Raw genomic sequence first — 27,185 nt, 5'->3', positions numbered from 1 at the left:
TTAGGGGGCATTTCAGCAAGATCCACTGGGTTTGCTTTGCCATCTGAAGTAAGAGTTTGCCAGGTGCATCCTCTCCCAGAGCTGTAATCATCCATAGCATTAGCCGAGTTAAACACTTCACTATTCCAGCCCAGCACAGATTTTAGTCTATTAGTTGAAAATGAGATGCTTCCATCCATGCTGTAAGAACACATACACTCCCCTGTCTATATATATATATATAAAGCCCTTTCATTTTATGATCAGTACAACAGTTCCATGATAGAAAAGGCTATCATATTTTATTAATGTTAAACTTGTTCACCTGGGAATCTATACAAATCACTGTAATTTTGCCTCACTAATGTTTGTTATCAATCTTCTCAATAAAATGAGAGCAAAATATTGCAGAAGTCTCTCTCACTGAATTTACTATTTTTATTTTCTATCTTTTTATTATTTACTTTTCACCCTTCTCTCCCCCTCTTGTCTGGGCTTCTGTCCAAAGTTACAATGAGTTGAGAATGGGACGTTCAGAAAGTATTTTATAATTCTTTAATCACCTAACTTTGGCATACTCTAGTCATTTGGGCTGGAGCATTTTGATATAAGCAGATCCCATGTAGCGACAGAATCAGGTCAGCAAGGCAATTAATCATCTCTGCATTTACACTCTCAGCAAAACAATACAAAAACAAGAGAGTGGATAGAGAAGATGGGAGGAGGAACACCGTAACCCAGCTCTGATGGGCAAGTAATTGGCTTGGCTTTGCTTCTGCAGCCACAGCAGAAAGGTGCACAGCTCCCATGTATTAATCACTTTTGCAGAACCGGCCTCCAGGAACACACGGCAGAACGTGGGAGGCTCGGTGTCCGCTGGCATCTCAGCAGCAGGCTGCAGCAATTTCCTGTGCCTAGCTCTTCTTGCACTAACAGGGGCCCAGTAGCCTAAAACAAGGAGCTTGATACCTCAGCTTGTAAATACTGTGTAGTGCCTAAGGCTTGGTAACTACAGTTTTGTGCTTGTGTTGAACTCTATGGGAGCAGGACCAGTACAGTTGAGCACTTGCTGTTTTATCCACAGCCTGGCTGTGTTCCCACCACCTGCTGTCCCACACATGCCTCTACTTTCCCTTATACAGGAAACAATCAGTGGCTTTAAAATTCTTATTAATAGTGCCCCTCTAACTATCCTGTTGATCTGTAAGCTCAGAGAAGCACATACCAACAGCTTCCACAACAGCATGAGCAGGCTGCCCAAAATCTCTTGCAAATGGTCTTCAAATTAAATCCCAACAAAAGAGATACCATTCTCCCCCTTTCCACTCCAGTACCCCTGGGAAAGAGATCTTGCTGCATCCAGGAGTAAACCGGGGCACAGAAGGGGTAAGGGCATGGAAATGTGAGAATCAAGGAGAATTTTCCTGCTTGACCACTCATATGAGAAACACCCTAGAGACAGAATAAACTCAACAGCACAAAGCTCATGTTGAGACACCTATCTAGGTAGCTCTAAACAGGGTGTGAGCAAGTCACACAGGGTGATTGTCCCCTTCAATTTGTGGCTATTTTAGCATGCTCAATGCTTCTGGAGTGTATAACCTAGAAGAGACATAGAAATGGAAGGTTCATAGGATATGAGTTTGGGAGTCAGCTCTCATGATGCCTATCACACAACAGGTTTCTTCAGCCAAAGACTTTCAGTAAAGAATTTCCCTCGGATATCATCCATCTCCTGTCCCCACAACACACATTCACACATTGCTTGACAGGAATACAAAAACTACCCTTGAAAAACCTCCAAGAGGCCAAACACCCATGAGTTAATTCCTGATTTCAGGACTGCCTGCTGTGACATCCAGTGGCCTGGATATCCACACATATCACACACACACAGATGTGCAAACTCAAATACCTGAAAACTTGGGGAAAACTCAGAAACCATTTTTCACCACTCCAGGTAGCCATTCAGAAAGTTCAGTGAACACCACCAAACTCCTTCCCTGCATCCTCTCTTCCAGCCTCACAGATAAGAAAACAGGCTCTCACCAGTGCTTTCACTGCCCTGGTACTGCCAATAATACGTTCAGTCAGTTAAGAATTACTTACATAGAACCAGGATCAATAAAGCTATAGTGTGGCAAAGGCAGTTCAGGCAGGTTTTGCAGGGGCATAACTAGGAGTGATGGGCTGAAATTAAGCAGAAGGAAAATTCTGGCTGAATAGCAAGAGAAATTTGCTTTGCTAATGGGTCAATCAATTAGACCAAGCACACAGCTCTCAAGGGAAGCATGCAGGGAAACCTGTCACTAGGATCACTGAAAATTGGAGGGAAGGAGCTCTGAAGTTGTCACTGCATAAGCAATTCTGCAGTTTGCATTTTAGGGGCACTGCAATTCCCTGTATCCAATGGGATCAAGGCTGAAACTGCCCAGCTTACACCACCTCCCCAGGTGTAACAACCCTTTCAGAGCTCTCTTTCCCCTTCTCCTGTATTTAATCCTCCCATACTCTCAGAATGGCAGTCATCTAGCTAAGTCATTGAATTTTAGGGTCTTAATTATCTGAAATCTAGCTATCTTATCAGCTAGCACTGATAGAGCGAGCTAGTGAAATAGGAATTTTTGATAGAAAGTACTGAGGTCTCTCCAACAGCTATCCAGAAAGTCAGAAATAATAATTGTTCAAGTCTTTGAAAGCTAAACTTTTACTGAGTTACCTGCTAGACCACAGCTTCTTAAAAACATCAACATTATTAGCTTTAATCATGTGAACGTGATATAAAAGACCTTTGCTTGTTTACCAAGCAGAACAGAGGATACAAAACAATGGGGCTTTTGTTTCTACTGTGCAAATGCCACAGAGTGAAAATTAAAAGATTGCGCTGTGAGAACAGCAAATGGATAAACAAGATCTTAATATAATTACACTGAGAATTAAGAAAACATTTCTCAACAGAGACGTCAGAGACTTTAAGTACTCTCCAAAAAATATGGTAGGACAAACAATTTAGAAGCAGCAGTGTGCCAGATCTTGGTCTATCAGTGCAGGGCTACATGTTTCTCATAGCAGCACACATCAGATCATTTTGATTTAAGAGACCATTACCTGCTCTGTTCTTGCAGTGTCATTCCTTATCAACAGTGGGATTTGAGCCTTGGCCTGCCAGCATGGTGCTCCCATCAAGACATCAGTTGTTACTGGAGGAGGAGCCAGGGAAGACCAAAGCTACAGGAACAGCACAAAAATTCAACAGGCAAGAGCACTCGAGAAACAGAGAGAGGCCCATAATACAGCAGAGTGAAAGTTAGGGGTTCAATAGGCTCCAGATGTGCAAATTACCTGAAACATGTGACAGAGGACACTACTCTGGTCAGGAGTCAGTCATCGCACCATGCTTGTCCTGAAACTACACCCCATCATGAATACTCTCCAACTTGGAGATGTGCCTTGAAGCCAGTCTTCTGCTAGTAACAGTACTTCCTCTGCTTTTTCTTCAAGTGATATGAGTCTTCCTCGTCCTAAAATGATCAAGAAGGTCGAATATCCCATTCTTCACCCAAATTTCTCAGACATGCTAGCCCAGATTGACTCTAGGCTCCAGACAGGCCTACCTCCTCAGCTGCAAATTGTTTCTCAGCTATTGCCCTTGTCCTATTGATGTGACAGAACCTGCCACAGCCAAGGTACCATTCTGACATTTGAATCTTTGTCTGCTTGCCCTCTTTTAAATGGTTCACTGCATTTCTTTAAGGTACATTTTGAAACAAGGCACAATCTCCCAAGCAGAGACTCCAGGCTGCTGTAAGTTAGAAGACAAGCAGGTTGCCTAGGCACATTCTCAGTGCATATTCAAACCTGTGAAGAAACCAGTATCTCTATTTCTCCAATAGATGGTGCTAATAATTTCTCTCTCAGATATTCATAAATAAAAAAGGTGAGTTTCTTCCGTGGCAATGCTGCAGTGAGAGCTGTGAAATGGGGCAGAGAAAGCAAAGCACAGAGTCCCAGAAGGACCCCTAGGGATTCCCATAATAAAGATGTGAAATGAGAATCCTGGCTCACCCCAGCAGTGCTACTCCTGCTTTCTAATCTCTTTTCTGTAAGTGTTAAGTTCCTGAAACCTTTCCTGAGTCTTTGCAGCACCCTTTTCCTCATGTGAGTAAGGATGAGAAGTGTGAAACTGGTAAAGGCTTTTGAGGAAAAGTGAACTTGGCTTATCAAGACAAAACAGTGGGAACAAAACAGTTCCATCTTCTGTCACTCCTCTGGAATGAATACAACACCAAAGTTCTAGAAACAACAGTTGCTCAGCATTACAGTTATCAATCAACTGCATGTTTTCACAAAGGACTGTTGATGTTAAAACCACTTTCCAAATTTCCTTGTTTGTTTTTCCCCCAAATGCATAAACAAAGATCTGCTTAAATATGCCTCAAAGTGTTAGAAATCTACATCAGGGCTTGAGAATTGGGTAATTAAGAAGGAAATTCACTTCTGTAATTAGCACAAAAAAAATATAAAAAGCAAGAAAACAGAATTTGCAAGTAGAATAAAATTACTGAGAATAATTAAAATTATTATTATATAAAATTATTGAGAATAATTACAATGTTAACAATTTCGGTTGTTTCAAGAGCTCTTAGGAAAACTATCACCTTGGCTGCATACAACCATCTTGTTTTTGTTATTAGCACGCCAGAGCTGTTGCATTTGTCCTACAACTTCTCATAGTAGGCTACACCATTATCCTACATTCCCTGTATAATTTGTCCCAACCGACATTCCCAAGTGCCTGTCCTAAAACCATAACATTCCTGCTGTATTTTCTCACTTTTGGCTTTGTCAGCCAGAAGGGCTACTCAGATGTTCCAGATCCCAAGCAGTGCTGAAGCAGACGATAAGGAAGAAAGACAGGGTCAAGTAATTTTTAAGCACTATGTAGTTTACTTGGCTGCACTGGTTTATGCAATAGGACTAGAAAGTAATGGGAGACTCAGGCATGGATGTGGTTTTAACAGCAGAAGTGCCATGGTCTGAAATTTAATGTTTTCTTCCAGGAAAGTGAGAGCAGGAATCAGGCAGAAAACATCCCTGTGGAGCACAAAGCAAATGAAAACTGCATCCAGCCCAGCACGTTCTCTGCAGGGGAAGCAGCACTCCCAGACAGCACCCAACAACCTGGCCAGAGCCTCTGCAGAAAGCAGACAGCAAGGGAGCAAAAGGGGAGACCAAAGTCACCCCTCTGCCTGAAACCTCAGGAAGGAGCAGTCTGGAGATTCACAGGCAGCAAATCTTCACCGCCCCACATGAATGTGCTGAGCACAAATATAGCAAAGGGAAAAAAGGAAGAACAGCAGACCCAGACAGGGCAACTGCCTTGGTGTAAGTTGTACTCCTCATAACACAGGAATTTGGATTTGCACAGCTCAACAGCCCCAGGAGATCTTCCCCATCTAACTTTGGATCTTAAGAGGGTATCACAATCTCTGCAGAACCCAAGAACTTGTGGATTCCATGAGAGGCAAGGAAAGGATTTTTACGTTCACTCTACGATTCAAGGAACTGAACTGCCACAAGGCTCAGGGATTCTCTGCTAAGCACAGGAACTCTGCAGGAGAGCAAGTAACTGAGCCCCAGCTTAGAACCACAAGCACATGAACTATCCTACCTCACTTCTGCCTACAGTGCAGCTTTGCCAGTAAGAAATACATACATACATACCTGAGTGCAAAATCAGATGCAAATCCCTTGCTCTACAGAACTCTGAAATTAGCATGAGGGAAGAGAAGAATACTCTTGAGCTGCTAGTGAATAGAAATCAAGCTAATGTACAGCATATATTGCTGATTCTCTCATGCTTGAGTTTAAGCTCTGAAATATTAACCACAGTCATTATGGAAGGCTCTCTTTTGACAGTGTGTCTTATGGTTCATTTACCAAGAGAAAATGGGTGCAATTTTAGCCAGTGTTAAAATTAATCTGCTTTTATCAGAGAAAGGAAACTAATCCCACTTTACCAGCTCTTTTGCACTCTGAGAGGAGACCAACAGAGACAGAACTATTTAAATAACCAGGCTTCTTTGGTGGACCTGGGATTCTGTAGGTTTTCACTCATCTGTGTTGAAAAAAAATTTCCCACTTCACCCAGACAAGCACAATTCCTGCAAGGCCAAGTACAGTGCTGACTCTGATCTGTCTCAAATTGGGTGCCTACAAGACTTTTAATTTTTTTCTTTTGGGGAAGGTCAGTTCTCAGAAGCCAGTTAAATCTGTGATAGCTGGGAAGAATAAAGGCAGCAGTAACAACCTGCTGTACACTCAGTATCATCCACACCAGAGTCACAGGCAAGCAGCTTTATAAATCCTTTCACAATGAGTTCACCCAAACTTCTCTGTAAGCTCTTAAATTGCTCCTCCAGCCCTGCTTAAGGAAGAGACAAAATTTCAACTGTTGCATGCCCCCAAGCCAGAAAAGGTTTCCTGGGGAAAGAGGAGAAAGACAGGAGAGCCATGAGGAGGCAGAGTTCTCACATAAGCTCCCACCCCTTCCCAGCAGCATTTTAACTCACACTGCCTTCAGACACCAAGCAGATCCCTCCAGCTCCTGTCCTCTTTAGCTTCTTTCTGCATTCAAAAAGTATTTCTCAGTTCTGCTGTTAAACTTTAATCACTCACTCTCTAGGTTTACGTTCTCTACAGATTGTTTCTATTGACAGCAAATCCTAGGAGAATTATTATTTTTATTAGTATTATTATTTCCCAGTAGAGTACACATGACAATAGCTCTCTAGATGCAGCAAACAGATATGAGGAAATGAATGGAAGCATAACTGCCTCATGTCTTTCATTTAAGACACGCTGAGTTTTAGTCCTTTTGTTCAGAAACAAATTTAACAAGAATTTAGGAGCTGTGTGTTGGGGCTGAAATAAATTAGGTGAATAGCAGGAGAGGGAAGCCTGCTATGACTTCAAAGTACAATCAACACAGTGATGGGACTTCATGGAATAAGAAAACTAAGCCTGAATTTAATACAAATGGCTCCATTGTTATCAAAGGTTCTGTACAAGCTCTAATGATAATTCAATTGCATTGTTCATTGGGGAGAAGGCAGATGAGGATCATTTAATGTTTTATAATTAGCAAAAATATTTCATCCTGCCAACAATTTACCTTCTGTGTGAGGGAAGAGGAGTGGTGTCAAAAGCAGGTTGCAGGTAGCTGTGGCTGTGTGGACAGACCCACATTCTGCTATACGACACACCAGGGCAAACACTGTTAGGGGCAATGGATACCATCAACTGGAAAATTCCTGTCAAGATTTCCACATTGTTCTCCTCATGCTTCCCCTTTACATAATGGATGGGAATGATGGAACATTTTGTTTCTGATAAGGCTGAGCTGAGAATAAGCACTTCTCCCACATACCTTAAAATATTGTTTTTCTATTCCAAAGTGAACACTTGCAATTAATTTAGAAAGTTAGGGGGATGCTAAAGTGGATTAAAAGGCAGGACAAGTTCCAAGCCCTGTCTTGAGCAAGACAGCACCCAACCTGAGGAGAACACAAAGAAAGCTGGTATCTCAGCAGGAATGCAGCAGAAGATGCCATCCCATGCAGCTGCTATGCCTTAACCTTCACCTTGTGGGAAGGCTCTGCCTGGCCCTTCCTTACACACAGGTTGGTGTTATCCTTTGTCCTGTGGCACCTACAGGAGGGCAAGGGGCAGCTGGGATGCTCTCCCATCATTCACCAACAGCAGGGCCACCCTCACTGCTGCACTGCTCACACACAGGACTGGATCTCACTCATAACCAGGGCAAGTCAAACACATCCTGGGTGAAACTGCCAAAGAGTGGTGGCTCTGAGGGCAGGTTTCCTTTCATATCTCACAGCAAATCATGCAGAAAATCCAAAAAAGCCCTTTTGACCTCAAGGCACACATTTGAAAATCTTTCAAGTACAACTTTGAACAGGAGAGCAAGTTCTGCTCTACAGAGGGAACCACGCACCATGAAGACAGAAGGTCTCCTGCCAAAATACTGGCTAGAAAGAAGGTACTTGTGGGTTAATGTGGGTGTTGGCAGATCTTCACAAGAAGCAAGCCAAACTGCGTTTCACTTTCACAAGTTAAAAAAGTTGGAATGAATGGGGGAAAGGAGGGGGAGGAACATAAAAAAAAAATCAATTGGAATGGGAGAAATCACCTCTGAAAGAAGCCAAGAGTCAGCCACTGATAAGTGCTGTTGTAATTCTTGGTCATCCCAGAGACTCCCAGCTCCCTTCAGATGATAAGTGCAGGATATGAGGTGCTAGAGGCTGCCTCTTTATGCCTTTTATAACACATCAGCCCATTTAAAATCATCCCTTTGCCACCAGCTGCCAACACCAGCTTAAAAAAAAAGAAGAAGAAAACCCAAGAAAGAAGCAATGCCATTGTGCAAGATTCTGCAGGGCAGGGATGCAAAAGCTTCAGCTGGAAAAAAAATCTGAAGATTTGAAGTGAAACATCTCACACTAACCCCATTTAAAGAGGTAGCAAACATTAGCCGACCTATAGTAACTGTCATCCTGAAGTAGAAAATCCACTTAAAATGCATAAGCTGAGGTAAGCTAACCACAAGTACTTCAGGTAACCTTCTGCAAACCAAGAGTAGGTATGACATTGCTCCTCCTTAGCTCAACAGTGACAGCCCACTGCACTTCTGAGTCTCAAACCCAAGCCAGGCTGGAAACATTCTGCTGTGATTGCATTGTCAGCCACAGGAGAGCTCTTTCCAAGTCTCCATGCTCAAAAGGGATAAAATGCACCACTGGATTTCCCCACTCTGCACAGAGTGGTCCCTTATCCATATTAACTTTTATCTCAAAGATACAGGAGGGCCTAAAGGCTTTTGGCTTTCCCTGAATCATCCTTCTGAAAATAAAAGCTACATCTACAGACTTTTGTTGTCCCCAAGTATTTCACTTTTTTCTGAGCCCAGAGACAGCATCTCTCCTGCTGTAAGAGCTTGTACCTCTCCAAGTAACAAAGCAATTTCCTGCCAAATTCAAGAAGGTAAACAAAATACATCTCTTCTGGCAAAATGTCTCCACACCAATTTGTGTAATTGCCCACGTCTCTGAAGAGGGCCTCGTGTGCATACAGCTCTGACTCTAAGCCTTGAAATACAATTATGCCAGATGCATCAGACACAACTGACTGGCTGGTTTCTGTCAAACCTCCACAGGTGGTGGCTAAGAAAGGTGACTCTCATTCAGACATGCTGAGAAAAAATAGTAGAGTGTATGCAGGGAAAGTCACAGCATGGAAAACTAAAGGTAAATTCTTTCATCTATACCTCACCCTCCAGGAGCATCTCTGCCCATTGAGTACAAAATTTTGTCTAACAATGTTAATATCTGCCAGTGTGTTCCCTTATCACCTCCACCAAGCTCTTTCACCAAGACATAATCAGGCTTTTGTACTTTTATCCTACCTCTTATCCTCTGTCTGTGTCTTTTGTTACCAGCCAGTGCTTCTACATCACCTAAGTCCAAAATCCCCAATAGAAAAAAAACCCCTTATTCTTTCTCAAAAAGCCCGTGATTTTCTCTTTGCACCAATTCAGCTATCTGCATCTAGAACAGTGAAATGTTCTTTTCCTTCTAGAGTGTCTTTTTAGCCAGTTCTGGAGCTTAAACCACTGTTAAAACCCATTATTCTAATTGCATTATCCCAATGCACAAACCTTGCCATCTCCCTAATTTCCTCCTGCCTTGCTCTTTCATTTCTCTAGGCCACATCCCAAAACCTTAGCTTTCTAACACAATCACATTATTCTGCTCCAACAGCATCTTCCATTTGCTGCCCCATCCCTGTATTCTCCAAACAACATCTCAGCACACAATTTTCCAGCCTTATCCTCCCCTAGTTTTACTAGGTCTTCTGTCATTCTCCACTTCACATTGCCCCAAAACAGAAACGTTTCCTACCTGGTTAGAACACATTTCTCCCCCAGCACTGGCTCTTCAGTGGCAGAAAACATTTCGGACCACAGTGGGTTTTCTTTCAGTTAACTCAACACCAGCTTTTCAAAGCTTACCAACAACCATAGCTCAGTTTCTCTGCTAGAGGAAACTCTTCCTCTACAGGCTACTACTTACAGCTTCAGAAACTTCTACAAGAGACCCTAAACTCTACATTTATCCCTCATATCCCTTCCTGGAAGTTAATCACTCCTTCCACCTGAGAAGGCAGGAAATTGCAGACAGATGGGTCCCTTTCAAGGGCCTGTTGACACCCTGAGAGCTTCCCTCATCTTCCTACAAATTGCCTTCTTCTGCTTCTCCCCATACCCTAAAATCAATGCTCATCTCCTGTGTTGTGTCCATCTGTATCTTCTTCATCGTTCTTTTTTTTCCCTTTCAGAAGTTAATTGTCTAAATCACAAAAAATTTTACTTGGCTGAATGGAGTGATGGCAAAATCAATGGATCTGTAAAACCCCTGTTTCTGCTGCTCCTGTTCAAACATTTAAAGCAGCAGAAACATCCACCCTACCTCATCCCTGGGTGGGGCCACTGCAGTGGGGTTACCTGACTCCTACATAAAGCACTCCAGAGCATTTTTTGGCACACCTTCTGCACTGAGGCATCTGCATCTGCCTCCCAGACCATGGCTGGGCTGGAACAGCTCTCTAATCCAGGAATCAAACATTTTTCTTTAAAGGATTTCAGTGCTTGAAAGAGAAACATCGTACATCAATGGCAATTAACAGGGAGGAGACACCTCCTTGTTCCACACCAAACGCTGTCAGTGATTAACACCTTCAGGACGCTCCTGCTTGAGTGGAAATTGCGCACCTTGGGATCTCCGCTGTCAATCTGCTCAGCAGGGGAAGGGGTCAGGACGCTGAAAAAACAGTGTTTGGGCTTTCAAAAATGTTTCTCTTGCAATTCATTCTCCCCTTGAGTTTCTGTTCTAGTTAACAAGTGGTGAAGCTGCCACACTCCTGATTTTCCACAGAGCTGTCCTCAGTAAAAGCTAAGACAGTTTCAGGAACAAAAAGCAATATCTGATATTCAAGTTCCCTTCACCGTAACTTTATAGCAGCCAAGAAAGATCATCTCATGGCAAAATATTGCCAAGATTGATTTTAAAACCACCTTCCTAGCTACATTCTCCATTTGAATGTGTCAGGAGCCAGCATTTCTGTTCTGAGGAATTCAGACAGGCTAATGCTTGGTTTCAGTCCCAAGAGGGAAAGGCGAGATTATTAAATTTCCCATGAGTATCAGTAAATATTTTTCACCTACTAGTCAATAACCCCAAAGCATTTCCTCTCTATAATGTCAGAACATCAAAGATTAATTTCAAACACATATAGAAATGTGGCTCTGGACACTTCAATGATTATCAGTGATAAAATCCCCATAACTGGTTCTGAAAGGAAAATATTTGAGCCTTTGAGACTACCCTCTGACTTGCCTCCCTGCAGCACCTTCAGTGCCCAAAGAACTTCAGCAAAAATCCTACGGTGATGCCCTCCATGCATCTGAGGAGACTCAGCAAAGAGGAGAAAGATGGAGCCCAAATCACTCCAGGACAGAAAAATACAGTTCTTAACACACAGGGCCCAAGAATACACAGAGCCCATTACCAGAAGTGAGGGTCAAAGAGGACAGAGGAACAAGGGCACTTTAACACTTTTTATATTTGGTGTGAAATATGTGTCCACCATGCTGTCATTGTCTTGGTGCCAAAGCAAGTCAATTGGCAAGGTTCCCATCACAGCCTTTGACACTTTCAGAATGCAGACAATTTTGGTTGATATTTTAGTGTAGAAAATGTCACTGAAAATGACATACCTCCAAGAAATTTTCTGATTTTGACTAACTGTATTTTCTAACTGAAAATTCTTCTGACAACTTTCTTCCCCCTGACAACTTTCTTTCCCCAAGTGGCTCTAATATTAATATTTAATGAGTTATGTGTCTCAGTGGTGTTTTCAATTTACTGACGTCATCTGTCCTATGTAAACTCAACACAGAGGGTGAATATTTAAGACTATGTGTCATCCTTCTTCTTCTGTCCTTATTGCAATACTGCATTCATTCCCCTTCCTTCATTATACCATGTATTGCTACAATGAAATATTTTCATCTCCTAGCAGCTGCTACTGCATAATGTATTTCTGGATCATCTGAGTAGCTTGTTAGGAGGAAAATTTACTAATGAGTTAAAATTTAATTTGTCTTGTGTCATCCCAGTTCAGACATCAACCACACAATGCCATATATTTAAGCAGAAGCCCAAAATTACAGACATCTTTTCTCTTCTTTGAACTCTCTCCAGCAACCATCTCCACATATGTCCTTATTTAAACAAAATGATCTCTATATGAAGGATTAAGTGCAGGTTTCCTGAGTAACATTTTTTAATGAGATGCTGATTCTTTTGTACAATATTCTCTGCTCCTCATAAAATTTCTCAAACTATTTCTTTCCCCTGCTTGTTCATAAAGGTTTGTTTCGCACCAAAATTCACCTTGCCAAATGCAAGATTTCTCAGAAATTACTCTTTCTGCCTGGCCTTTCAATACCTCAGTGTCAGAAAGGAATAGAGATGGATTCTTCTTCTGCTTGCCTCAAAGCAGTTCTTGGCTTAGATGAATTCTGATTTATGTGAGTGGAAAAGGCACAGACTCCACATTTCTCCTCAACTACTTCATCCTGAGAGGGTGCCAGATGCAATGGAGATAGGAGATATGGGAAGGATAGAGAAAGGCAGGCAATGAAATTTTCTTCTCTTTGTGTGTGCATTTCTCTTTCAGTCTGACAGGAACACTGGTGATCTCTTAACTCTTTTTGGAAGGACCTTTGGAAACTAGTTTGGGGTTTGTTTCCTTATTTCACTTCAAAGCCATCCCTCAGATGCCTCACTGATAAGCCTGCCTTAAGAACTGAATAGGACTGAAGAAAATAGGTGCTGCTCTACCCAGGACAGGCACTGACAGCAATTTAAAAAGGACATGCACAGCCATCAAAACACAGGCAGGTAATCCAGAGCACAAACATTTCCTGGAAATACTTGTTACACTTAACATCACCTTAGAAGTTCTAGGAAACATCAGAATCTCTTTGGTTAACTCTGCTTTAAGAGAAATGTGATGTTCATTTGCACTACAGCAGTATTTCACCTCCACTGTTTGCTGTGGTGAAAACACAGGTGCAATAAAACTGCCAAGGCAGAGCTACTTCCCAAGGAGGGCTGGTAGGGAGCAACACCCAAACAGGACAGAACAGCAGCACAAAGTAATTCTACATGGGACAAAACTAAAAGGAGAGCTTGAGAAGCAAGTGAGAAGCACCAGAAACATTCATTTTCTCTCTGAATCCATGCACAGATCAGACAAACCATCAGTATGAGCGTTAATTGCTTCACTGCATTCTGTGTGTATCTATACCTTGTGTACAGACAAACTTTTCCACTGCAACGACAGCCTGCATCCTTGTGCATGCACTTGTGCAGCTGGCAGGCAGGAAGGGATGTGGCAGGTGGCCATAGCAGCAGCACCACCCTCATGCTGAAGGCTCAGGGTGCTCCCCTCCGGAAGGAGTGTAATTCCTGCTGCCCCTGCAGCCCCCTGCTGCCAGCACCTGCAGGATCCCTTTAATTGCTGCCCAAGGAGCTCCTGTTTGACAGCATCAGTGCAGGCTGCCCTGGCTCACAGGCTGACCTGCTCATCATGACACTTATTAGGGTTATGTTCACCCTCCATTAATACAGAAACATTTGCCTTCCCCTGCCTTTCTGCATCAAGGGAAAGCATCAGCACTCGCACACATACACACAGGTGTGTGTGGCTCTCTCCTCGTGTGTTTACTGTTTATCTTTTTTTTTTTTTTTCAGGAATCACACTCAGAACGTGTTGCTGTCTGAGCTGTCACTGCCTGTCACATTACAATGAGATCTCTGCTTTCAGAAGCCAGTTCAGGTTGTTTAATCATCACTCCCCTCCAGGCTGCCCATCACAGGGTGGTCGCCAGGCAACAGCATCAACAGACAGGGCTGTGGGTGGCTGATGAGGAGGAGGAGGAGGATGCAGCACACATTGGCAGGGAGGAAGAGCTCACGTTCCCATGGGAGAGGGAGCTGTGGGAGCTGCTGAGCCTCCCTCTATCTGATGGGATCCCAGCCTGCAGCATCATCAAAGTAACAGGGATTTCAGCCATTGCTGAACCCAGTGTTTGGGGGGGGAAAAAAGGATGCCAGGAGCCTGGTGCATGGCACAGGAGTGCAGAGCTGGGTCTCCTCAGCTCTTGTAGGGGTCTATGGTCCGACTCCCTCCATCACAGGCAGGATGGCAGGGCCCTGCTATCATGCTCTGGCCACAGCCACGGGCACAGACTGGGGTATCAGACACCTGGAATCAACCACACTCACTCCTTTAACAACTTTAAAATAAGTTATTTTGGAGTGGATGACAAATTTCTGGAGAAAAAAGAAAGATCACATGTCATCTTACAAAAGTTGAAAACAAAATGGAAGGCAACACCAAACTGGAAGCTTTTTGTCCAAAAGATGAGCTGGAGAATATTTTTGTTTATTTTTGTTGTTTTCAAGGATACACAATTAAACAGTCATTTGTTATTGAAACAAGCACGCAGATCTGCATCAAAGCATCCTTCAGTTACAATAGCCTAAATATATACTACTAAACTTCAACAGCTCATCTCTAGTGACACGAGGTCACTGGATCCAGGCTAAGTCCAGATCTATGCAGGCCAGATCTATTTTCTTCTCATCTCATCTCTAGCCCAGGCTCTGTCACTCTCAGTATATTGAGGGGATGTGTGGAAACATGAACACTAATGAAATGGAGAAGGTGTAGTGCAGTCTCTCCCCATGGTGTAATCCTCAGCCAGCGTAACATCTCAGGGAATAATCACTTCCCAAACTTCTCTAATATCATGGCATGTCACCATGGACTTGTGTATTTTGAAATTAGGCTTAATGTATCTCCTGCTTTGCTGCTGTGTCTCTTAATAAACTGTTTAGCCTGTCCTAAAAAAAAAACAAAAAAAAAAAACAAACAACCCAAAAAACTATTCTAAAGTTTCGATCAAAGTAAGATCTCACTTTAATTTGCAGCTAATCATCTCCAAAATTTTATTTGATATGATTCCAATAATGATTAATTTAAGGATTTTATCTTTCTTTTACAGGAATGTATTTTTTTCGTGGAAAACTGACTTGAAAGCAATGGAAAGATAACTAATTTTCTATATCATGTTCTCTGGCATACAGAGCTTGATTTTCAGCATAAGTATTCTTTTTACATCAGAAAAATATATTTACACTTACCTATAAGTAAATAATTAATAAGGTCCTCAAATATTCATTTGAGTAGTCAATGGAATTCACTTTTCCTACATTTGTTTTCAGAGAATATCAGGTGAAAGATACTGGCACAATTTTTGACCAAGACAGGGCACATTAAGGTGTTTCTAAAGATTAAACTGACCCAGTGACACACACAGAAAGGGAGCATATGACCTCTTTCATCTACTGAAATTATACTTTGTAGTTAGAAGAAAGATTTTCCAGGCAAAGTCCAAATTATTAAATGGTGTCCATTTCCACATTAGTGAGGAATTTCTCAGTGCTTTCTGAATTAGGAACTTTATGATTACTTTACCCCTCCCATAAAAGAAGTGCACCTGAGAAAATCACATATTGAGCAGGGAAAATTTATGGAGATAAAAGCATGCCTACATTTGTTATATAAAATATTTCCCTTGAATTATTTTTTCCCCCACCTTAAATTTAGTGGGGGAGGTGAGAATGGGGGGAAAAAGAGAAACAGTTGAGAAATGACATGGGATATCTCTGTTGGGTTACCTATATAGCCTAAGATTTTTTTTTAAGGAGTTTATCACTTCCTCCTGATGAAGTGCATGATAATTATCTGCAAGAGCTCATGGCACTGATGTCCTTACGCAATCACCAGCAAAGGCGACCTCAACCTCATACAATTGGGATGTGAACACTGACACTGGGCTGGGACATGGTGGTGTAAATCATCAACAGCTTCCCATTTGTAGGTAAACAGCTTCCACCTCAAAAGCCCCGATGAGAGGAGGGGTTATCTCTGGAGTTTTCCCAACAGGACAAGAGGAATCACAAGGTCCATGACTCCCCTGACCTTCCTGCCCCTGCAGAAGCAGTTCTGCCCCAAACACAGCACAGGGAGAGGCCCTGTCCTGGTGTGGGCTGCTCCCGTTGGAGATGCTTGGCATTGAGATGCTGGAAGAGCTGCATCTTCCCTCCTCCTTCCATCTAAATCTCCACCTGTTTGCTCAATCTCCTGCTCCCCACTCACCCCCATCAGGGGCAGCTGGGCACAGCTGCCCTGGGCTTGTGCCCGCCATGGCAGCTCCAGCAGCCAGCGTGCAGCCACAGAGAACGCTCCTCCACTGAGGGACACGACGGGAGGTTAAATTAAGTTCTTACAGACCCTCTAAAAGGAAGGAATTACATTTTAGGACATATCCTAAAATATCCTGCTCCTTCTGAAAGTACTTTTATGTTCCCCAAGGAGAGAAAGTACAGTACTAAGTAAAAGTGTTATTGTGTTACCAGCGCTGAGAATTAGGGATTAAGGGCTCTTACATTAACTGTTGTTTGATTTAAGATACAGCCAAAAAAAATTCCAAGTGGCACAAAAATCATTTTACTGCATCAACTTTTATATGCATTTAAAATTCCAAAATAATTACTTTATCACCCAGTGCTGCCATTTGAATTGGAATCAAGGCCCATTTTCATTTAACACAGAAATGTCAATTAGAGCTCTGGGAGTCATTGATTTTTTGGTTTGCTGGCCAGGTATAAAAAAATAATTGAGGAAAAAAAGCACCTTGTGTCAGTCTTAATTTTTTTTCCTCCTTGGAAATGTAAACCTGAATGCAGCTTTGCATCTGGATGAACAGGATCTAGTACACAGAGCTTTTAAGATAACAGCAGTTATCTAAATATAGGCAAAACCAGTTTGAGATGCTGTGCAATTCCCATACCTGGACATCAGGTAGGACACAGTTCCCACAGGATGCCTAACTCTGTGGAGCAGCAGTCAGAGGTAATGCCATCTCAGGTGTCCAGCACACTGAATCAAGGTTTTTGTATCACTGGATCATTTTAAAATGCAGAACATAAGAACTGGAAATCCATTCCAACAATGCTGCCTGATTCAAAACAAAAAAATGTTGCGTTTAAACTTTCATGACTTGGGCTTGTTGAGGGCTATTTCTCAGGAGCCTTGGAATCAAAGGAAAATCAATGTGAACCTACAAAATGCTCTGGCCAAGCTACAAGAGCATTTTCCAGAGAAAGAAGTCTTTAATGGGGCAGTTTTGTTCCCCTGGCTGGAGCTCTCAACGTGAGGGCTGTATTCACTCTGACATGGTATGAAAGGCCCAGAGGATGTGAGATTGTCCAAGGCCAGTGCTGACCTTGCAGCCCTTCCCATGTAAAGCTGTGTCACAGCTGAATGGGTTCCTAACCCCTCCAGAATGAATTAAGGACATCTGACCTCCTGGCTTCCCCCTCTGGACTGACTTCACCGCGGTCGCCAGGTTAGGGAAATAGAAACGTCATATCTGAAGCCAGGAGGAAAGGGAGAAACCCATTTTCTATTATAAAGTGGTGTATTAGGAAGATTGAAAGCTATAACCTGATTGCTTTACACAGTTTATAGCCTCTCCATATTGCATGAATGCCGGTTGCAACTGTCAGAGCTCTTCCATTATTCTCCTTAATCTCCCCTTGTGATGGGATTTGCATATCCCACCTGTCAGAGGCAGGAGCTCCTCACCATCTCCCAAACTCTTTCACAGAGACCAGCATCACACAATGACAAGCCTTTCTTCCAGTCCTCACAGATTCTCTTTCACTTACTGCTTTCTCTCAGAGCACAGCTCTTCTTATTAACAATTTCCCATGTATCCTATTTCATATTCTGTGTATGAAAAGCCTATGTTTTATCCAGTCAGGAACTATATCTAGAGATGGATTGCAACACAGAAGAAAGAAATACTATGCCTGTTGAGTCCTTTTTTTGAAAAATCAAACACACACACAAGAAAATAAATACAAAAAAAATCCTCAAGACCTCTGGTCAAAGGAATAAAGTCCTACTCAGTTACAGGAAATTTAGAGGTTTCATATCTAGATTGGATGTGAAGTATTTTATTATCCAACAGTACTAAATATAATAAAGACAAAAATTTGAAACAAGGGACTTTAAGCAATATTTTAATTTGATTTTTTTTTCTGGTTTAAATTCCCATTTTTGTTTCCTCACATTTTATTCAGCCCTTCCAAAATATATTCTCAGTAGCTCTAGCAAGAGATTAGCCTGAAACAGTCTCAGCATCCGGTGCATTATATTCTTAATACTATTATATATTCTTGTAATTTGTACATAATACAGACTCCATCTCACTGAATTATACTAATGCCAACATCCTTCTTGCATGAATCTTTTCTGGCAGCTGTTTTCAGCACCCTAGGAATCAATCTCAATACAAAGAAACTGACACTGGGGTCATTCCTCACTGTGGGTCTCACTGAGCATCTGGCTCTGGGCTCCACATCCACACTCATTACCTTAAAATTCCTCCTTTATAATGATTCAATTGTCATGGGCTATCACAGCATCAGGCAATAAAATGCTGGTCACTCATGGGATGATGCTGGCACCCCTGAGAGTTTTACTTTGGAGCCACAGCTCTGCCAACAAGAGAAAGGCAGAGGCTATCAACTATGTCCTCTTGCATGAACATGACATTTGGGCAAAGGCTCCAAGTGAGATGTAAAACAAAAATTTGTATTATGGTCCCCCATTCTGGACTGAACAGAACACTGGCAATTTAAGGTACTTTAGGGCCATGCCTTTACTGCCTCACTTGCAAAAAACAATATATTTGTTATCATCTTCATTCATCAAAAGCAAAAATCAGATTCAAATTCAAGTTCTTGGGAACCTGACTCCTAGAAATTCAGAGTTCACTATCCAAAACCTGTTGTACAAGCAGATACAAAAAGAAGAATGCTTGCTTGATCTAGCAGATTTAGATCTAAAGCTGTTTAAACCAGAGGCTGAAAGGGAATAATTCACTGCCTGTAAAATAATTCCAGGGAACGTAAGTGCCAGGGAGGGAAAATAACTTCAATTAAAAGGAATGCATACAAATGAAAAAAAAAATTAATCTAAATTGCCCAATGGCAACATTAGAACAGAAATCAGAGTAGTTTCCAAGAGTCAGAAAAAAGGCTTGGAACAGCTACCCAAAAAGGAAGAAGGAAACAGAAGGGTGAAGAATAGAAGGATGTACATGTAGATGTTTTAGTTTGATCAGTCATGGCTGTTGGATGCAGTAGTATGTGCCATTCTTGAAATTCCTCATTTTTACAAAGTGGGTTTGAACACTTAAGCTAAAATCCAACAAGAGTTTATTCACAATTGCTTTGTCCAGGATGAAACACATTGCATTGGAAATACATAGGTGCATCATTATTCTGCCTTACCTGTGCCCACTTTGTCCTGACAGTAACATTAAGTACCACCTTGCAAGCAACACCTAATGCAGTTTCATCTTGCTAAAAGCTCTCCCATAAGAGACCTAACTCTTCCCCTGCTGTCTGTTGTAATCACTGACAAGAGCAATGATGACCTTGCAGGCTTCATCCTGCACTGGACCCTTCAGCTGTATCAATCTTCTGCTGCGGATGGACTACAAAACCTGTCTGGCCATGGTTGTTTTGAGACACCTCTGTGTCTCCATCAGTCTGATGAGGATCTGCTGCTGTAGAGGACCTATGAAAGCTCAGCTTTGTCTTTCCCACCATGTTAATCACAGAAGCTTGAACCAACTGTTTAAAGGTATCGTGCTCAGGTAAAAGCCAATCCCCAGGTACAAGGCCAAGTAAATGCTCAAATTCTCTGCCACACAATTTGAGATCTACACCAACATCCAGCCAAGGAAAGCACTTTGTGCAGTGCAAGGCAACAGTAAACTGCTATGATAATAACTGACTGTGAAACCCATGCTGCTTTCTTTCACAGCACCACATTATAGCACCAGCTGTGGCATCAAGGCACTCACTCAATCTCCTTTACCTTTCAACCTCCTCCAATTTTTTTTTCTTTCTCCAGAATACTTTCAAATTAACAGATAACGCACTGATCTTGCTCCAAGCCAGCTTAGGACAGAAGCAATCTTCATTTTTTGTAAGCCCTGCAAAGCATCTCTATCCCAAAAGCTCATTATGGACATCACCTAGAGACTTGCTTCTCTCCATTAATGCCAGGTCTCTCTTTTAGCTCCACACATAAATCTCTGCTAGCTCTTTTCCCCTAGTCTATAGCATGGCATTAAGGGACTCCAAACCTACAGTGTCAGGACACACTGCATCAGCAACACGCTTGGGATCTCCATGAGCTAGGAAACCTGACAACTTCCACACCACTGATGACATTTCTCAGTGGTGCAATAAGGCAGGAGATCTCACTTGTGTATCTTGCAGAAGAGATTTGACAAAGATTTGAGGTCACATGAACTTTTACTCCAGTTTTATAGGGGCCAGTGGAAAGACGCTCAGGATCTATCAATGCAGGTAAGTACTGCCAGGACCCCTTTACAGATTCAACAGTCTAGGCTCTTATTATATTGTCAAAATTATTTCAGGCAAGGTGCTGGCTTGGGCCAGTTAACACCTCTTGGACCATCCCAGCCAGTCCAGCACTCAAAGATTTTTTCAACATCCAATTTTGCAGCAGCCACTCTTCTCTGTCTTGCAGATTGAAAGAGCTCAGGATTGTAGAGATGCAGGACAGCTTTGTGTGCCCTCACTCACCTGCACGGGAGTCAGAAAAGCCTGACGCCCCCGTTGTATTTTAACATAACACTGGATACACTCTTGATTTCATCCTCATCAATCATTTGACAAGCCAGTCTTGCTACACCTATGCTCTCCTCTGGGGAACTCCTGCTGCCTCCATCAGTGAAACAAGGTACAGAGGAGAGATTAGAGAATATGTGAACTGTGTCACTAGAGATGAGCAAAGCATGCTCCAAGTGTCTGGATGTAAATGTGGATCTGGAGAGCAAGCTGTCCAGGGAGTACCTAAAATCATTGATGATCCAAAATAAGCACTGATCTAAAACAATTGATATTGATGGAGACCTGGACAACTTGTTCTATAATTTATTATTCTTGCTGTACTTGTGGCTTAGCATACAGTGAATTCAGAGCAAAATGCCATCAGTTCAGTGGTGCACACACTCAATATAAAATCACAGCCAAGCCTGAGAGAAGCTGCAAATGCCCAGAAGAATCCCATACAGAATTCAGGAGTTCATTCTCCTCCACAGCAGCATTGCAATTATACCCACATCACTACCAAAGTAAGAATACAAGAAACCACAGTGAGGCTGACAGGATAAGGTACACTGCAATACAAAAAACTTGATGGGGACAATGCTTTAATTTTCCAGTTTTTCCACCTAACAGGATTTCAAATATTTTAAGCTTTATTTTTGTTTTTCCTGTCCTCACAGAGATACTGCAAACTACCATCTTCTTCACACTGCCCCTCTGCCTGGCAAAGGCAAAAGCTGTTTGACAGCAGCACTTCCAGAGCAGACAAGAATGAAAACGAGCAGAGGTGAGGTGCATCCCTGTGCCACAGCATGGAAACTCCAGCAGGAAGCCAGCAGCTGCTGCTGTTGGAGCGCAGGGCACTGGGGTTACACAGCATCCTCACAAGCAGCACGCTGGGATCCTCTGCAACTTCCAGGCAGGCAAAACTATGTATTCTGTGCCCTAAAGGAAGCATTTCACCCCAAGCCCATCCCATTCCCAACTCCAGCACTGATGGGAACCCAGAACCTCCACAGTGACAATCGGTTGGTGCCACTTTGGGCTCCCTCTAAACACACACCATCGCTTCAGCTGGACAAGCCTGCTGTGCATCCAAGTGCTGCTGGGACCCAGCTTCAGTCTGTGTTGTGAGGGGGCTGCAAGCAGAACACAAAACAGAACAGCACTGCCAGGGCCCCCACAGTGAAGGGGGGAGCAAAATATCCCTGTACACGATGCAACCTGCAGCTCTTTGGGAAGGACAGTCACAAAATATTTCCCCCTGAAAACATCTGTACACCAACACACTCAGAAAGTAAATCAGTCCCTGACAACAGCAGCCGACACTACTACTACCACAGTGGGCAGAAACACATACACAAATATATGTGTACCTAAACACATATATAACAATAGATGTGTCTTGGAAAATGTACAGGTGAAACATAATGGCAGTGATAGAGCAGAGTAACTGCTGCCTGCTGGATGGCTTTTTATATCAGAATCTTTTTTCTTTAGCAAATGGGTCACTTGAAACCAGTGTCAGTCTCAATTCAATTTGTATGAACAGACCTGACTTCCTACAAGGCAGCTTCTGTTCACACAACTATTTAAGAATAGTCTAGCTGAGTTGTGAAGAAAGGAGAAAGTCCTTCAAAATGGAAATGACATCTATTCCCTTGTCAATTAATTGATTAAAAACTTCCTGATGAGACCATAAAACCATGTCCCAATTAACTAGGACTGAACCCCACAGTGAAGTCCTTATGACATCCGCTGCAATTTAAATTGAGTAGCTCAGTACAATCTACACCAAAAGGAATTCATAATGACTAGACTATAATTTCAAAATGTTATCAGTCTCCTAGTACTGAAAGCTGAGAGGGAGGCCAAAGATTTCTGCCAAGCAGCCAGAAACCTTCTGGCATTACAGTTGCAGACACCTTAGAGGAGAGCCTCAGTCCCTGTTTCTCCTGGGAACTCGCACGGGCAGCAGTCACAGAGTGGTGGCATCCCCTTCTCTCTCATTAGCATTCTGCTTGGTGTCCCTAAGACGCAAAGTTGGAGAGTCCGGACAGACAGATCCCTCCATTTCTGCTGCTCCACAAGCAGGGTTAAGGGCAGGCAGAGAGCACTCCAAGCAATTTACCCTTGCCTTCCCTGGACCTCAGCCCCAGCTCCAGGTACCATGGCAGCAGAGGCTGGAGGGATACAATGCTCAAGTTAACCTGGGAACTTTGATGTCATGACTATGGCTCCAGCCTGGAAATCAGTTGCCTACTTCTCTGGCCAGTTTTGTTCTGCTTGGCTCAAGTCAGAGCTGTTCTGATGCTATTCCTGAGACACATGCAGGTTATGAGGAAGAAACAAAACTCTCCTGTTTAACACCTTGGTGGCAAGAGGCAAAAAGCAGCTTTATCCCCTACACAGAGACACCTTGGAGGCAAAGTCCTGAAGCCCTCCAGCATCTCTGCATGAGCAGGGCCCGGGGATGAGCCCTTGGATTGACGCGGGCCCCCACAGCCGGCAGGAGGAGAAGCAGCAGCAGAGGGGCTTTCCCTGGGCATCCTTCCAGCTGAGCCTGCCCGTGAGGGTTATCCTGGGGAGAAGCTGGATGCGAAGGAGCATCCATCCCCCTAAGCAGACCCTTCCCGTGCCGCGGGCGGGGGCAGCGCTGGATCGCGCTCCGCTCCGGGGCGGGGGACACGGGGGCCGGGAGAGGGATGCGCTCAGCGGGCGGGCGGGCAGCGGAAACTTTTCCTGCTCCACAAGAATGGCCCTTTTGAAGCCCTTCTGCCCCACTGCACACTGCTAAGCGAAGCCAATCCCCGGCGCCCGGAGGCGCAAAATCCCCTTCGAAGAAGAAAAACCCAGCATCCTCCACCCCCGGTTACACACGCCCGGGGGAACGGGGAGGGAAGAAAAAGAAGGGGAGAGGGGGGAAATAAGGGAAGCACGGAGGAGCCGCCCCCGCCCGCGGTACTCACGCTGCTGTTGTGGCCGGACCAGTGCACCATGGCCTGGTTGTGCGCCGAGTCTCCGGCCAGGGCGAAGGTGGTGCTGGCCAGCCGCAGCTCCTCCAGCCCGAAGCGGGCGGCGCCGCCGTCCCCCGGCTCCCGCCCCGCGGCGCCGCCCGGCCCCGGCCCCGGCCCCGCCGAGCCCCGCGGGCTGCGGCCCCAGCGCCGCCGCGCCGAGCCCGGCCCGGGGCCGCCCGGCCTGGGGGGGCCCTGGAGCGCTCGGTCCTCGGCCGGAGCCGCCGCTGCCGCTCGGGGACGGCGCTCCCCGGCCACTTTCTCTGGCTCCCTCGGCACTCGCCGTGTCTCCCAGCCGCTGAATTGCATCCCCGCGGGAGCAGGGGCGAGGGTCGCCTGCAGCCCGGCATCCTCCGTGCCGGCCTCTTGCCCTCTCTCACCTCCCTTCTCCCCGAGGAAGCTCCTTTGCTCCTTTTCTCCTCTGTCGGTCCTCAAGTACATCAGTAATCCCTGCTGCGGCTGCTGCTGCGGCTGCACCTGGGAACGGCAGGATCTGCAAGTTATTTCTGCGCCGGTAAAGCCATAAGTGAAGAGGAAAAGCCATGTCCAGTACAGGAGAGCAACGTGCCAGGCTGGGTACCAGCCAGCAACTTTTTCCATCGCTGCCGACTGCTGATGAGTGCGAGGGAGAAGGAGCAAGAAGGAGAGGGCAGAGCGAGGGAGCCGGGCGCTGCCGATTCCGCCGCCGCGGAGTAAACACGGCGAGAACTCCACGTAAAGTTTCAGACTCTTCTGTAGATACAGCCGAGGGGTAGAGGAGATTACTTTCTTCCCACCTCTTTTTTCCCCCCCTCTTGCTTCCTTTATCTTCTTTTGCACTTTTTCCTTTCGTGTCTTTTTCTCTTCTTTCTTTTCTTTTCCTTTTTTTTTTTTTTTTTTTTTTCCCAAGACTGGTGTTGCTGATGAGGCTTGTGATGGAAGGCAAAGCCACAACCACACGGGGGAGGAGCTGATTTGAAATCAGAGAGAGAGGGAGAGAGAGAGGAGCGAATCCTGGCTGGTGATTTCTCCCGGCTGCCTCTGTGGAAGTCTCAGCTCGCTCCTCTCCCGCTCGCTCTCTCTCTGCCCCCTCTCCCTTCGCCGCTTGTGCATCACCCTCCTCCCGCAGCCAGGCCGCCCCGTGTGCCGGGAGTGGCTGCTTACTCACTCCCCCTCTCTCGCACACGCTCCAACGACGGACTTACCCCAACTTTCAAACTCGTATCATCCCATCCCTTCCTCCCCTGCGCTTCCCGTCAGCTCAAACCCCTACAGCCGGCTCCGCAGCATACTGAAACCTCCGCACAGCGACTGGAAGCAGATGTGCCAAGTGAAGGAACAGTACATGCGTGTGTGTATATAGTCTTCCCAGAGGAAATGTTTTAATTCGAATAATTAAGTGCCCTTAAAGGTCTGAGCAGGCTCTGAAATAACCCTTTCTTACTCCCTTCTCCCGTGATTGGTGTAAGTGCACTGGAGAGCTCAGAATAGGCACCTGTGCTTGCTTTTACAGAGGGAAAGTCGCATTTCTGCCCTCTGTTCCCTCCCCCGCTTGTGCTTCACTGTACTGTCGCGTACAGTAGCTGCCGGTGCTTAAATAAATCACTCATGCACGGCAGAGATGTACCCACATAAATGCTGATGGAGACAGGGACAAGCTTTTGGAAATGAAATGACAGCGCTTGGTGGAGAGGGGGATTCCCTTCCAGCGGTTTATCAGCAGGAAAAAAAAAAAAAAAAAAAAGAAAAAAAAAGAAAAAAAGAAAAAAAACCACAACCCTTGTTGCTTTAGCTGTCTCTCCGGCTTTCAGGACCAGCAGTTTCCCCCGCAGGAGCTGTGCTCCTCTCTCCGTAGATGTCCTCCCCGCAGGGGGAGCAGTGACAGTGGTGGCCGGGGAAGATCCCCCGGGGCTGCTGCAGAGCCTGGTGCCTGCTGGCCACGGGAGCTGCTGGTCCTGAGCACGGACAGCACTGCTGTTACTGCCTACACAGCAGGACAGGGCCCTGAGCTGTGACAGCCACTTCCCAATGCCCATGAAAACTGGAGGGAATTGAAAGCTGTTTCACTGAAATTATTCCATCCCCGTCTGCCTGCTCTCACTCATTCCCATTTGATTTACGGGAAAGTTTATTTTTTAATTAATATTTTTAACATTTCCTTCCTGACACGGAAGACCTTATTGATTTTCTTTTTTTTTTTTTTTTTTTTTTTTTTGGCAGGGCATTTCAGAAAACGATTTACAGATTTGTTCCACATTCTTCTAGAGATTTCACTCAAATGCTCACTGGTGACACGTCTTGGGATATTAGCACAGGACCAGAGGTGAAGGGAGACTCACAGTAATTCAGGCTGGGCATAACTTCATGCTGCTTACAACAATGATGGATTGTCTGCAGTGTAACCACCTGACCTCAGCTAAATCTAGCAATTAACTGCATACCTGTTTCCACATCTCCCAGCTAAATGGTTACTATTAGTTACAGCCTGTCGGGTAATAACAATAATTAACACTCACGCTTAAACAGCTCCTTTCCTTTACTAAGCCCCAAACTCCTCACAAAGGCCACTTTTGGGGGAAACTGAGTCAAAGTATGATCAGCAGAGTAGTAATGATTGGAGGTGGAGCTACCTTGTTATCAGCCCAATCCTTTATTTTCTGTTCAACAGATTGAGCAGGTGGATCTATCCCAGAGGATCAACTAAAAAGTGTCACCTTCCCAGCACAAGTCTCTTAAGGAGGCTTTAATCTAAAGGAATGAAATTCAGGGATGAGTAGGTGAGACAGAAAAAGAACTTGGAAGAAGGAAATTAGTAAGAGGTCAGAGGAGATTTCTCTTGGGATTGTTATAGAGGTTTGCATGTCAATGAGTGGCTAAGGCTAAGGAGAGAAACAATATAGCTGTCTCATTTAGGCAGATGATTATCTCTGCATTGTGATGAGTGGCCATCGAGTGATAGGGATGTGCCCTGAGCACAGTTTATGCAGTGTGCACACACTACACCTGCAGAGCTCTTCAGCAAATGCACTACAATCAGTCATAGAGAGAAAACACTGGATCCATCCTAAGGACCACAAACACATTTTCCACCTTAGACCTTGTTGTGGGTGGACACAGGACAGACACAAACAGCATGAGCCTTCCCCTGAGCCCTGTTTTCAGGAATTACCAGTTTAGGAGATTCTAGCAACAGCAGAAACTGCACCTGATCGCTTACTTTTAATAAGTAATAATGTAGTAGGACTTTTAATGGACCTGTCTTCCCAAAATTTGTCTAATCTGTATT

General features: G+C 44.2%; 1 protein-coding gene across 3 annotated transcripts in view; it reads right to left on the bottom strand.

Annotated features, from left to right (window-relative positions):
* Positions 1–25,189, bottom strand: part of LOC128937636 (VPS10 domain-containing receptor SorCS1) — a 256,431-nt gene extending 231,242 nt beyond the window's left edge. Inside the window, exon 1 of one of the 3 annotated variants that reach the window (XM_054277425.1) lies at positions 23,876–25,189. In XM_054277425.1, the coding sequence (XP_054133400.1) occupies positions 23,876–24,520 (645 nt within the window). In that variant the 5' untranslated portion in view covers positions 24,521–25,189. The remainder of the gene's footprint in view (positions 1–23,875) is intronic. The other 2 variants (XM_054277427.1, XM_054277426.1) reach the window with 2 other exon arrangements.
* Positions 25,190–27,185: the final 1,996 nt, after the last annotated feature.

The sequence above is a fragment of the Melozone crissalis genome, unplaced genomic scaffold, assembly GCF_028551555.1.
Source record: "Melozone crissalis strain CALT ecotype California unplaced genomic scaffold, PUWL_Pcris_2 ptg000019l_1, whole genome shotgun sequence".
Classification (NCBI taxonomy): Eukaryota; Metazoa; Chordata; class Aves; order Passeriformes; family Passerellidae; genus Melozone; species Melozone crissalis.
Note: the sequence above shows the minus strand (reverse complement) of the source record. Positions and strands in the feature narration are given on the sequence as shown.